Consider the following 13,275-nt stretch of genomic DNA (forward strand, 5'->3'; position numbering starts at 1 on the left):
CTCACCTGACAGACGGAGAGCGGCGGCCGCGGCCCCGACGCCCCCTTGGCCCCGCCCTCCCCCCTCGAGGCTCACGGCGCCTGACGTCACGCGCTGCCGGTGACGCGGCGCGTGGGGTTCCTCCCCCGTCCCCAGGAAGCGCCGCGGAGCCTGCGAGCGACCCTCCCTCTCCTTCCCTGTGGCCGGCGCACCTGCTCCGCGGCGCGCTCAGTCCGCCATGGGGGGCTCCCTGGCCCCCAACAGCTCCTTCCTCGCCACGCCCAGGCCGGGCTCTCCGCAGGGCGGCGGCGGCGGCGCTGCTGGCGGGCCCGGCGCTGCTTCCTCCCCGTCCGGGGATGGGCCGGGCTACCGTGGCTGCGAGAACGGGGCCCTGATGGACAGCTTCGGCATCTTCCTGCAGGGGCTGCTCGGGGTCGTGGCCTTCAGCCTCCTCATGCGTGAGTCCCTGGCCGGCGCTCCTTCCCGCCCGCCTGCGCCCTTCTCTCCGGGGAGCCCCGGGGCCAGAGAGAGAGAGAGACCCCCGCCGCCTTCCCTGCCTCGCCAGGCGGCAACCCGGCCCCAGGCAGCCTCTCCATCCTGCTTCCCTGGGGCGCCCCAGCCCCACCTCCGCGCCCCTCCTTCCTTCCCTGCAACTTCCTGCGAGTTTCGCTTGTCGTAGCCCGTCGTCTTCGAGATGTAGCCTGACTGCCTCTCTCTCTGGGACCGGCTCTCCTTTCTGTGCTTGTGGCCGAGCGGGTCTCTCTCGTGCTCAGCTGTGCTCTTCCCTCCCGCCCCCTACAACCCCCATTGCTCCTGGTCTCCCGCCTTCTCCTCCTTGGTTTCCCTCGAACAATGTGCTCAGGAAAACCCGCCGCCGCCTCTGTGGCTTTGTTCTGCCTCCAGCTGCATCCCCGACTTGATAGCGGAGTCCCCTTCTGCCTCCCACTCCTTGCATCCTCAGATGTGTTTTCAACACTGGTTCAACTCCGTATTAGAAAATGAAGTACTGTAATAAAGATTGCCTCGGAGCATGGGCGCTTTTCTTACTGGTTTCCAGGTGGATAGATGGGTGTGGGCACTTCACTAAGTTGCCAAAATCGCTCTGCTCAAGGGCCCTTTTAACTTCCCTTGTATCTGCTGTATGACGACTCCTGACAAGTTTGCTTAATCCCGGGTTCACTGACCCTCCAAAATGGAGTTATGGCTTGCCAAGATTCACTTTCCCATGATGTGACCCCTTGCCCACTGTATTGACATTATGGTCGTCATTCTTTAAGTTTGTCGCATTTGTAGATGGATGCTGTTCAAGGTTTCTTTACTAAGTGCTTTTGTCATCTTTTGGAGTAAATTACTTCTGTTACTATGTTTTATTTGAGGCTGTATGTTCACTTTGTTAGTGGGAATGGAGGCAAGTGGACCTTCTGTTTCTTTTCATTTTCAGCTTCCTGCCTATCAAGCATGAGTTTGGGGAGCATGTTGCTCTAAACTTTAGCTGCTTAAAATCCTTGGGAAAGTATGTTTAAAAAATGAAAGCTCTAGTGTGTTCTAGCGCTTATTCTGCAAGAATAAATATAGCAACTTGTCTTATGAATTGGCTTTCTGAGAAGTGTGGTTGCAATAGCTGTCTGCCTTCTGCAGCTGCTGTGTGCAGGAAACATGTTAATTTGTTTTGAGATTCCAAATGCTGTGAATCTCACAGAGTGGCTCATGTTTACCAACTAGATCATGGTGTTTTTTTAATGGCTTATGCACTATTGCCTGTGTTTAGCTCTTCAGAGAAGAGTTGCACCCTCCAACGTCAATCAGGTTCCCTTCCTCCTGTGTTTAGCCTGGTGAAAAAAGCTTCAGAACTTGCATGCTATTTTGTCATATTTTGGTTGGCTTAATAAAGGTGGTGTTCTGTTGCAGATTTTGGAACCCTCCCATATTTGATTCTCAATATGTGTATTCTTTATGCCATTGACAGTCATCTTCCCTATTCAAGTGCTACTCTTATTATCACTCTGATCTGTCTTGCAAAGTGTTGTGTTAATCCTTTGCACAGTATTGCTTAGAGACCCATGAGCTGGCTGTTCACCATTGGAAGAAGCATTATGTAAATGTCTGCTCTCTTTAGCAAAGTAGGTTTACAAATTTTCTGGCACTCATCTTTAGCCCAAACATATATTTGGTGACTTCTTGGTGTGTGTGGTTTTGCCATACATTTGGATATTGGATGCCCCTTTTATGATCCACCTTATGTCAGACTAATGCTCGACTTCAGGTCCCAACTCTCCAGTTGAAGACCAGAGTGTCTACTCTGAACACCTAAAGACTTCAAACCTTTCCCAGGTCTGCTGTTTGGGATCCTCAAGTGTGGCTGCATAAGGACCTTACAGATGAGCTGAGATTTAACATGTATAAGAAATGGAAGAAAGGGGAAATCACGAAAAAATATACATGAGTAGTAAACAGTTGCAGGGAGAAGGTCATTCTAAGCCAAAGCTCAGACTGAACTCAGACATGCAAGAGAGGTTAAAAATAAATTTAAAGGCTTCTTCTGCTATGTTTGAAGCAAGAGGAAGAACAAGACAGTAGTAGGTCCCTTCTTGGAGAAGATGGAGAAATGCTGTTGAGTGACAGAGATGTGGGAACTGCTCAACACTTACTTTGCCTTTGTCTTCACCCAAAAGGAAAGCAGTGCCCAACCTGATGATAACAGAGTAAACTATGCAAGGAGGGAGCTGCAGCCCAAGATAGGAAAAGAGGTGGTAATGGAACACCTAGCTACTTTCAATGAATTCACATATCCAGGCCCTGATGAGCTACACCCAAGGGTACTAAAGGAGTTTGCAGATGTAATCTCAGAGCCTCTGTCTATAATCTTTGAGAATTATTGGAGAATAGATAAGGTCCCTGCAGATTGGGCAAATGTCTCCATCTTCAAAAGTGGGAGGGAGAGAAGACCCAGGTAAATGCCGACCAGTGAGCTTGATATTAATACCAGGAAAGGTCCTAGAATGGATGAACAGTCAGTCTGCAGCACTTAGGAAAGGATGCTGTGATTACTAACACCCAGCATGGGTTTCTCAAAACCAAGTCATACCAGACAAATCTTATTACTTTTTTTTATAGTTACAGGGTTGGTGGGTCAGTAAGACTTTTGACGAAGTCCCCCAAGATATTCTTGTGGAGAAGCTGGAAAAATGTGGACTGGGTGAGGTAACGGTTAGGTGGATTTATAGATGGTTGACTGACCAAACCGAAAGAGTACTCATTTATGGTTCATCGTTATCCTGTAAAAATGTGACAAGTTTTTGCTGTAGGGTTCTGTCCTGGGCTGGTTGTTCAACATATTTATAAATGCATTGGTGAAAGAACTGGGGGGATGCTAATCAAATTTGGAGATGCCACCAAACTGGGAGGATGCTGCTGGAGACAGAATCAGAATTCAAGATGACCGTAACAAATTGGAGAACTGGGCCCAAACTAACAGGATGAAATTCAATAGGGACACATTTAAGGTTCTACACTTAGGCAAGAATAACCAGCTACACAAATATAAGATTGCCAGCAGTGCATGTGAAAAGGATCTAGGGGTCTTAGTAGACCACAAGCTTAACATGAATCAACAAGTGTGATGCAGTGGCTTCATGTTCAAAAAAAGGAGATTCCAACTGAACATCAGGAAGATGTTTCTGTCAGCAAGAGCTGTTCGACAGTGGAGCACACTCCCTCAGAAGGTGGTGAGCTCTCCTCCATTGGAAGTTTTTAAGTAGAGGTTGGGTGGCCATCTGTCTTGGATGCTTTAATAGATATTCCTGCATTGCAGGAAGTTGGACTGGATAACCCTCGGTGTCCCTTCCAAATCAACAATTCTATGATTCTGTGTGTGTTTAGAAAGGAACAGTCATACCTATGCTGCGCACCTGAAATAGCTTGGGAGGAAGACTGAATAGGCTAACTCACGTTCTTAAGTGTTATCTTTTATGAGTGTGCAGTAAGCATAGTCTGGAAAATAGTAGACATTTTTTCTCTTCCCGTTTAAAAATAAATGAGTACAGCTCATTTTCCATTGTTTGAAAATAGCCAAACTTGCTGTAGCTTTCAGAACTCTTATCCTTTCTGTTGTGATACAGTTAGAATGCATTAAGGCAAAGGTAGTGAATGTGTGCCCTCCATATGTTGTTGGACTACAAATCACTTCCTGAACAATGTGGCAGGGTGCTTTGGGGAGGGGAATCACTAAAAAACCATGTGGTTCCACAATCAATTTTCCATCAGAACAGGACTCTTTCCACCATAACAGTTCCTGTGTTTCCAGTCACCTGAAAGCTGTTTAGATGTGTATTTTATGTAACAATTTTTCTTCTTCACTTTCCCTTCACCTCCACCAGCCCATAGATTTAAATGGACACTCATGCATTCAGGTGTAGCAGATACCTTTAAGTGAGCCCACCCTGGAGTGTGACTGTCAGATTCTGGGACAACTTGCAGTGAGATTGGATAGTGCAGGCTTTTATTTGATGCTGAGATTGGGGGCTGCTCTTTGACTCCAAGTGTGCCGTTACCTTCCCATTGGGAACTGAGTCATTCATTATAACAAAGCAATCCTGGGATGGAAGCTGATATACCCTTATTACAGCAACCATCCTTTTCTATGTCGGCGCTGCTTCTTTCAAGACTCATTGGGGGAATTGTGGGCCTTTGCTCATCTTGCTTCCCTTATTTGTTCCAGTGGGAAGCAGACGATTCTTTTCTAGCTTGTTTGTTATTTTCCTCCAGCTGTTCCTCTCCATGGAGGGAAGGAAAATAGACTGGTTCAGCTATTAACTTGGGAAGACACCCTACCAGTATACCTGAAGCCAAGTTTGTGTTTTCTTTCTTTTTAGAGTTGGTTAGATGTAATTGGAGAAACTATTAGTCTGCAAATTTAAATCTAACATTCTTTCATTTGAGATCATATCATATCTGATTTACATCAGATTCCATAGGAAGGCATCTTTGTAGGATCTCAGACATCCTTATTGCTATATAGATCTTTTGGATCAAGTTATGCAACAGATTTCAGGCACATCCTTGCTTATTGTTTTTAAATGGAGGTGAGGGGAATTACAGTGGTACCTTGGTTCCCAAACGGCTTAGTTGTCGAATAAATCGGCTCCCAAACTTCGCAAACCCGGAAGTAAGTGTTCTGGTTTGCGAACATTTTTCGGAAGCCAAATATCTTCCGCAACTTCTGATTGAGTACAGGAAGCTCCTGCAGCCAATCGGAAGCCACGCCTTGGTTGTTGAACAGACTCCCGGAATGGATTAAGTTCGAGAACCAAGGTACCACTGTACTCTGTCTGACATAGTGATACTTGAGCTTCCCCTCCCCCTCCTTTCTTCATTTCAGATCATACACAGTTTTCATTTTTGCTTCTTAACATCTCTTCCTCGCTTGTAAATATCTTTTTATCTTATATTCCGGACAGGGTTGCCGAATCATAAATATATAAAAGAAGCTGAGAATAAACAAACCATGGGCTTCTCTCCCCAACCAACTCTCATGCCGAAGAAAATCTTATCTCAATTCAAACCTTTGATCCATGTAGCTAGTATATTCCACAGTATGTTGTTTCAACCCTTTCCTATCACATGCCAGTATGGCAGTGTAGGAGGGTTTTTGCCAGGCAAAGCACTTTTGCACTCAGTGCCTCCCACATTCCATGCCGAAGGGAGAGCCAGGTACTGAGACAAACTGCGAAAGTTCGAAAGTTTTTTTTAAAAAAATATTTATTTCATTTTTATGCCACTTTATTTTTTAAGAAAAACATCTCACTGTGGTTTACAACCTATATTAAACATCAAATAAAACCATTGAGAATAAAAGGTTACTGAAGAAGGTTACTGAAGGTTACTGAAGAAAGTCAAATATAAAGTTTACATTCATAGCAACATAATTAACAGGACACTAAAATGTTCTCAAAAATTTCTAAATAAAACATTACAAAGGAGGCCAACTACATAATGCACACTTAACGCAGCAACAAAAAAATTATCTGAAACATTTCAAAAGAAAAGATTACTAAAGGAAGTGAAATGCAAAACACAGTTGAAAACCACATACTGTAATTAACAAGAGAGTAAAATATTATCATAAGCATAGAATGTATCTGCTGCTGTTGCTGCCAGTCCTACCAATGGTGGCTCATGGTGGGCAGAGGCTGTGGAAGCTCAGGCTCAATGATCTGGGTCTGCACTAAGAGACAACCCCCTTAAACAAAAACTATAGTGATATGTCACAGAAAGGCTATACTTTTTCTCAAAAACCTGTAGTTGCCTGAAAACAGTTACTGTTAAGATAAATATTCTTTTATTGGGCCAATAAAAATAGCTGGTGTATGTAACTGCCATTATTTTTAATTTTAGAATGAGTGACAGGTGGAGTAGATGCGGGACCTTGCTCATGTGCGTAGTTCTGTTACCCAGGCCCCAGAACTCTGACAGGTTTGAAAAGATTTAATGCTTAAATGTGTGGTAAAATTTGTTGGAGTTTTGCCATCTTATAAAAAAAAATGCTATAGATTTTTTTCAAGTAGGTTTTTTAAAGGGATAGTGATTAATTTTATAGATTCAGATTGATATGCTAGGAAATAAGGTACAGTATTTAGTCTATTGGGCTGTGGATTTTTCAAGCTTGTTCCTTTTTTTCCCCATGCCTGTGGAGCAGCAGAACACTGAAATCAAAGGAGGATAGAATACTATTCATACTGGAGGATCTTAATAACTATAGGAGGTTTTAAAGGTCATTTACGTGTGAAATTCTCCAAACTGGTCCCCTCTAAAGTGGTCCCCTCTCCCCAATATCTCCATCCTTTATAGGCAGTGTGATCTTACCTCAGAGGTAGCTTTAGATATGACCGACAATTGTAGTCCACCCAACATGGAAGTGACCACAAAATATACTAACTGTACTTGTTTATCATTTCTGTAGCTATTTTTTGTTGCTTAGGAAAGTCTGAGTAGTTGGTTTTACTGTTAGGATGGGTCCCATCAACCAACAATTTGGGGCTCCTTTCAGTTTCAAAGAGAAAAGTGACAAAATGAGCAAACAAGTTGGATAATTTAATTGAAGTAAGCTTGGTTGTTTTGTCCTTAGCAAAAACTTACAGGAAATTAGTTTTGTCTTTGAATCTCAAATTCAGCACTTGGAGCACTAGTCTAAAAACTTCTTATTGGAGTAACTGCTAGACTCTTAAGTTTTTCTTGGGGCCCTATATGATAATACGGTTTAGTGTGTCAAAAGCCAATTAATCACAGTATCATTTAACAGTCTCACTTAAAAGTACCTGCACAATACAGTTGTGAAGTCCCCTGCTGTGGAACCATGCTTGATCCTATTAGATGGAGAGGCACCTCCAGGAGTCTTTTATGGTGTAGAAAGGGCAAGAATTAAATTTATCTTGTGTTTCCCAACTACAAAGTATTATTGTATTTAAATAGCAAAGTGGGGGGAAATACTATAATAGAAGTGGGCAAAATTTATTTCTCCTTTTCAGTTGCAAGGTAGCTGCTGATAAATTCTGAAACAAATCTAGCAGATTGCTGGAAATGCCTTTCAGCTTTTTCTGAAATGGGATCAGCAGTGTTGATGCTTCTTGCCACAATTACATAAATTAGACAGAATCTCTTTAGGCTTTGAACTTAATGCTTAAAGGGCTGTTTAGTATATCATGAGCAGATTTTTAGAAATCATCTAAGAATATTGAACTCGAACTCTTAATCAGCTGCTTGTAACAGATTAAAATGTTCTTTGTAGCGCATTGTGTGCATATCTTTAAAAGTGTGGAGTACTTTTTTATTATTACTCATTTCAGAGTAAGAGAGGCCCCCATTCTTCCTTACCTGGAGAGATGGGGGAGAAGGGGAATTATTCCTGATGCAACACTGATTTCAGAAACAGAAGAGAATGGGAGAGGCCTCTTCCTGATTCTGCACTGAACCTAGATGCTTAGAAAGCAGTGAGGCTTCATGCACATCCCTCTTTTTGGTTGTGCAAGAGAAGGCCTCTCCTCTCCCCAGAGGGGAGGGGTTGTGAGCAGGAGCAGCTTCCTGCTGGGGCAGGGAGGCAAACTCGGCTCCCTGCTCCTGATTGCTTCTGCTGCCGTGGCCAAGCCTTCCAGCCGACCAATAGGGCCGGCTGGTGGGCGGGGCTAGCCGCATTTAAACAACCGTGGCAGCGCTCAGTTCCCAGCCTGTTCCTGCTTTCTTTGGATCTCCAGCCCTCCTTCCCTCTTAGGTCAGCTTCTTTTGCATATTGACCTTGCTATGGACTTCGGTTGGTTGACCAAGGTGCCTGGTAGGACTTTTTTATCCATTTGGCAAATTGGCACCAGCCTCTTGGTTTTTTTGCCTACCTTGTAGCAATTCATCACAACTTTCTGGTATTGGCGGTTAGAAATTGGAATATGTGTGCTGTGTTGGAGGGTTGGGTATGGGCCATCATCTACCCCTCCTCTTTGGGGTATTGCATTAAAGGAATCTGGCGGTTGTGGATCCTGTCTGATGCCCTGCTGGTGGCTAGGGCCATGGCACGAGCCCCGGTGACATCATGGGGGAGCTTCCAGTTGTATTTGCATCAACAAGCTCCTCCCATTGGTTGTTAACCCTGATATGACTCCTATGGAGTCTTGCATTGCTGTTTCATCCAATGACTAAGCTAATACTACTCACATGGTGTAACCAACAAAAGTTGTGGCCTAATTTTGCCCATTAACCTAAAATATTGTGTCTTTGTGTCATATTATACTCCTTTGCGGGTGGCGTGTCCTTGACTCACAACAGGAGCTTATCCCACACAGCTGGGCTGGGAAGAGATCCTGTCTCTCACTGGAGGGGATGGGAGAACAAAAATCTGCCTGGTTACCGAGATCACCCTAGATCTGGTGACTCTGTTCTGTGCCTATAGCTAGAAATGTTTTAAAGCACTTCATAGTAATTATATCAAAGTGGGCAAAATAAAATCCAGTAACTAGTATTTATGGCCTCAAATTTGTTGCTTTTTGCTTGTGTTGACCTTACCATTCCTACTGTCTTCTAGATGTTCCAAAACCATAGCAAATCCTGGAAATCTTTGAATTGTCCTTGCTCAGTCTGGTATCCAGTCTGGAGATGTTTTGGACTCTACCTCTTATTGCCTCTGGCTGACATGGCCAAAGATCAGGAATGATGGGAATTGTAGTTCAAACATGGGGGGAGAGAACACCAGATTGAGGAAGGCTGCTTTAAACAGACAACCTATACACATTTACATCGTTGACATTACCAGTAAAAGTAAATTCACATGTTTTATATTTATCTTTAGGGCTGACTATAAGAGCTATGCTAGATCAGTCCAAGAGATCCTGCATCATGTTTTTCACAGTGGTAAGCCAAGGGCATATAAGCAGAATTTCAAGGCAAAAAACTTCCTCCATTTCTTGTCCCTCCATTTCTAGTGTTCAGAGGCTTACTGCCTTTTGGCACAGAACTGTGTTGTAGCTATCACTGTTTAATAGCATTGATGATCAAATATGTATAGGGGAGATCTGACTATCATAAAACCATTTGCCATCACTGTAGCCTATGGCAGTCATTTTTCATAAGTTGACTATGTGTTGTGAGGAATAATTCCCTTAGGGGTTTTTTTCCTGAAAAGGGTTTTTTTTTCCTGAATTTAGGCGCCAGTCACTTCATTGGGGGGGGGGGACCCAGGGTTCTAAAAGAAAGAGAAAAATCCCTTCTGCGTACCCTTCTTAATATTATAAGACCTGTTTCCCTTCACTCTGAAGTAATTTTTCTAAACTAAAAAGGTGATGGTGTACCCATTACAGGAAGCTGCAACCCATTTGTGCCTCATTTTTTTAAAAAATAAGGTTTTTTTGTGTTACATAGCAAACAGATAAACAAGGAGCAGTACATCTGTTGTCTCCACTTTCAACTGTGCTTCATTTTTTAAAGACCTCAGTACTTAGGGTGTGCCAGAGGAGTGTGGTTAAATAAATCATATCAGTTTAAGAAATAAAATGCAGCATAAGAGGACCATAAAGCAACAGTGACATTGAAAAATGTATCAAAGGCACAGTGGGATACGTTTTTGCTGCCTTCCTAAATTTCAAGAGGGGGGGGAAGCCTCTTTGGGGAAGGTGTTTCTCACAATCTGGCTGCTCTTCTGAGAAGTCTTGCTCTCTTGAACCTGCCAAGCACACCTCCCAAGGTGGTGAGAAACAGAGCAAGACCTTAGATGTTGACAGTAGAGCATGAGCAGGTTCGTGCAAGGAGGGAGAGCGGTCATTTAGATCATCTGCTCCCAAGCCATTTAGGGCTTAATGAGTAATAAAAAGCTTTGCCTTGTTCAAATTATAGAAAACATATGCCAATTAAAGAAATGGCTTAAGTGCATGATAGTGAAAAGTGTAATCCCCCACCCCCCACCCCCCGCACTTCCAGGACTTTATGCTATCTGTTTCCTGCTAGATGTATTGCAAGCTGGTGTCTCTTTAAACAGCTTTCTGCAATTTTCTTGGATTCTTTTCTCCAAATGAAGCAGCGTTAGAGAACTGGAATAGACTCAATGTTTGTTCTCTCCGGGGGGGAGAGAGAATCTTTTCCAACTTGCAGATTATATTTTCTAATTCCTTTTCAGTTGACAGCCTACAGTTTGCCAGTTGGCAAATCTCAACTTCAATTTCCTCTTACTACTTTGAAGAATTCTGGTGCTCTGTATGCAAACAACGTTTTTTAGTGTCTGCCAGTGAATTGATACCGTGCTTCAAAATTAGCCGTTTTAAAAACCCATTGTGAAAATACTGTCTGGTCACTACCAGTATTTTGCAGGAAGAATCCAACTGCATACTGTAGGTTTCGGTTTGCGCAATTAAAGTGGATTAAAGCACTCTGGCACAACAAATCCACGTTGTCGTTGTTGTTTGTCTAAAACAGAGACTTTTGCAGTTAGGAAAGTAACAGGGACATGTGCTGAAAAGAGTTGGATAACAATCATATGCCCTCTCTGCTAACAAACCTGAAAGAATCCTCATTGTCGTATAGCCTCCCTGCAGACAAATCTGAATATACTCTCAATAAAGTCTGGGCTCACATAACCTCTCTGTGCAAGTTGTGTGCAAACAAATCAGGACGAATAATCAATAAACAGATAAATTGGAGGGGGCCTAAGTGTTACACATGATGTAGCATTTTAAATTTAATCGCTTCCTAGGCAGTGATATATCGCAGTCAGAATCCAAAGGGCCATTTGCACTGCCTCTGTGTGTCTTTTTTTCATCCTCCCCCTTCCAGTGCATCCTTTGGCAATCTGTCCCCAAAGTCGGAAGACCTTCCAGATCCTTCTGTGAGATGTAAGCAGCTGCTGTCAGCAGAGCTGCAGTCATCTAGCAGGGCTTCCCCTTCCTCTTCTCCTCATGAGGCCTTCACACTCCCCCCTCCCCGCCGCTGCCCAGAGCGGCTCTGGAGGGTCCTCCAACCATCCAGAGCAGATGCTGGGGGCAAGTGATAGAGTGGGCTTCAGAGGGAGGCAAGAAAAGGAAGTCCCATGCCACCTTAAAGGCTAATAGATTTGTTGTGGCACAGGCTTCTTGAACATTAGATCCAACTTCATCAGATCATGAAGTTCCTTACGTTTTCTTCTCTCAATAATTGAACCCCCAAGAGCTCTGAAAGGTAGCACTACCTTAAATTGTCTCTAAAACAGTCATATAAAGCCAACGAACCAGATAAAACATTACAGCTATGACTTCAGCACCTCAGTTACCGGTAATATTCTACCACCTGCTTTTCCTCTATCCTCATCACAGAGTGTCTGCTTAATAACATGTTCATGCTGGTTCTTCCACCATAGAAATTTGACCCATCTTTTATTATGGCATCTTAATAAATGCTGCCACAAAAATGGTTGTTTCATAAGGGCGTTGTTGTTTTCCTTTATGGCCTGCTGCCCTCCATGTGATGTTGGACCTTAATTCCCATCAGCTCCAGGCAAGCTAGCCAATAATCAAGGATGCTAGGAGTTGTAGTCCAAACAATTTCTGGAAGTCACCACTTTGGTTGCCCCTGGTATACAGCTTCCATACCCACCTTTGGCCTGTTACAAGAGGCAAAGTATAATTATGCAGTGGGATGTGTTGCCTTTGTTTCTGTGTAACCTTGCATTCTGTCAAGCTGTTCAATTCCTTGCATGTTGGCTTTTCATCATTGTTTACTGGCGCTTTCCGCTTTTAATTGCAGTATTTATCTCCATATATAGCTCAAGGAAACCATTCACCCCTGCAATTCTCTTTTTTTGTTTTAAAGAGCTAGCTGCACAAATTCCTCATCCTTTCCTTAATTCCCTTCTGTTGTAAGGAGCATGAGGACTCTGAATTACCTAGATTACCTTTTTTAACTGTAAAAGTTAATACTGTAGCATGAGTTATAGTTGCCTAATTGTAGCTTGTATTTTGGTAAGCTTACGTAAACTGACAGTATTTATAAGCTGGTGGAAAATAGCATTAAGGCAAATCTTCCTTCTCCCTAAGCTTTCACTTGCAAAGCAAGTTGAGTTTATTGCTCTCATTTTCATGCTACTATTTCAAGCTATAACCATAATGGTCGCATGTCCCCAATAAAACGAACAAACCACTTCAAGCAATAAGTACACTGCCTTTGTTTTGGCTTTTATTGTGACCTTTCCATTTCTCTCTCAGCAAATGGCCTTAAATTGTTCAGTCGCTTTAAATTACCTAAGTATTTCCTTGTTGTTTTTTAACAAGAATGACTTAGTTCAGCAATTTTGCACTGCCCTAAATGAGCTATGCAACTCTGGATTTGAAGGCTATCATATTTACTGGGTTGCTTGAGTCAAGTCCTTAATGTAAAGGGGAGGGCAGAAGAAAGGGGTGCATGTTACCAGACGCTAAAATATATAGTGGATAAGTACCAATGAAACCTTGGAACTGAACGTAGATGCCAATCTATGAAGAGTGTTCAAAGTGGTCGATTGCAGTTTGCTCTTGAATACTGGTCTAGATTTAATAAGATGTGAGAGTATGAAATCTGCCATACTATTCATGAGCAACTTTGCATGCAGATCCAGCTGAACAGGGTGGAGGACTTTAGTTGGTACAGCTTTGCCAGTCCACTGATTATCTTCAATTCTCTTTTCAGTGAAACGCTTCAGAGAACCAAAGCATGAAAGGCGTCCTTGGAGAATTTGGTAAGTGCTTTGTATTGTTCCTAGAGTGCCTTACCTTTCCTAGATGTTCAGCTCATGGACCTTGGGCGATGCATTACAAAGGG

The 13,275-nt window shown here is 43.2% G+C and overlaps 1 protein-coding gene across 2 annotated transcripts in view; it reads left to right on the forward strand.

Moving 5' to 3' along the window:
* Window positions 1-114: 114 nt before the first annotated feature.
* Window positions 115-13,275, forward strand: part of LOC308582228 (store-operated calcium entry regulator STIMATE-like) — a 32,893-nt gene continuing 19,732 nt past the window's right edge. For both annotated transcript variants that reach the window (XM_081185165.1, XM_081185166.1), the window contains exons 1-2: window positions 115-437; window positions 13,144-13,192. In XM_081185165.1, coding sequence (XP_081041291.1) covers window positions 218-437; window positions 13,144-13,192 — 269 coding nt within the window. In that variant the 5' untranslated portion in view covers window positions 115-217. The remainder of the gene's footprint in view (window positions 438-13,143; window positions 13,193-13,275) is intronic.

Source organism: Podarcis bocagei, assembly GCF_964188305.1.
Source record: "Podarcis bocagei genome assembly, chromosome: 2".
NCBI classification, from domain to species: domain Eukaryota; kingdom Metazoa; phylum Chordata; class Lepidosauria; order Squamata; family Lacertidae; genus Podarcis; species Podarcis bocagei.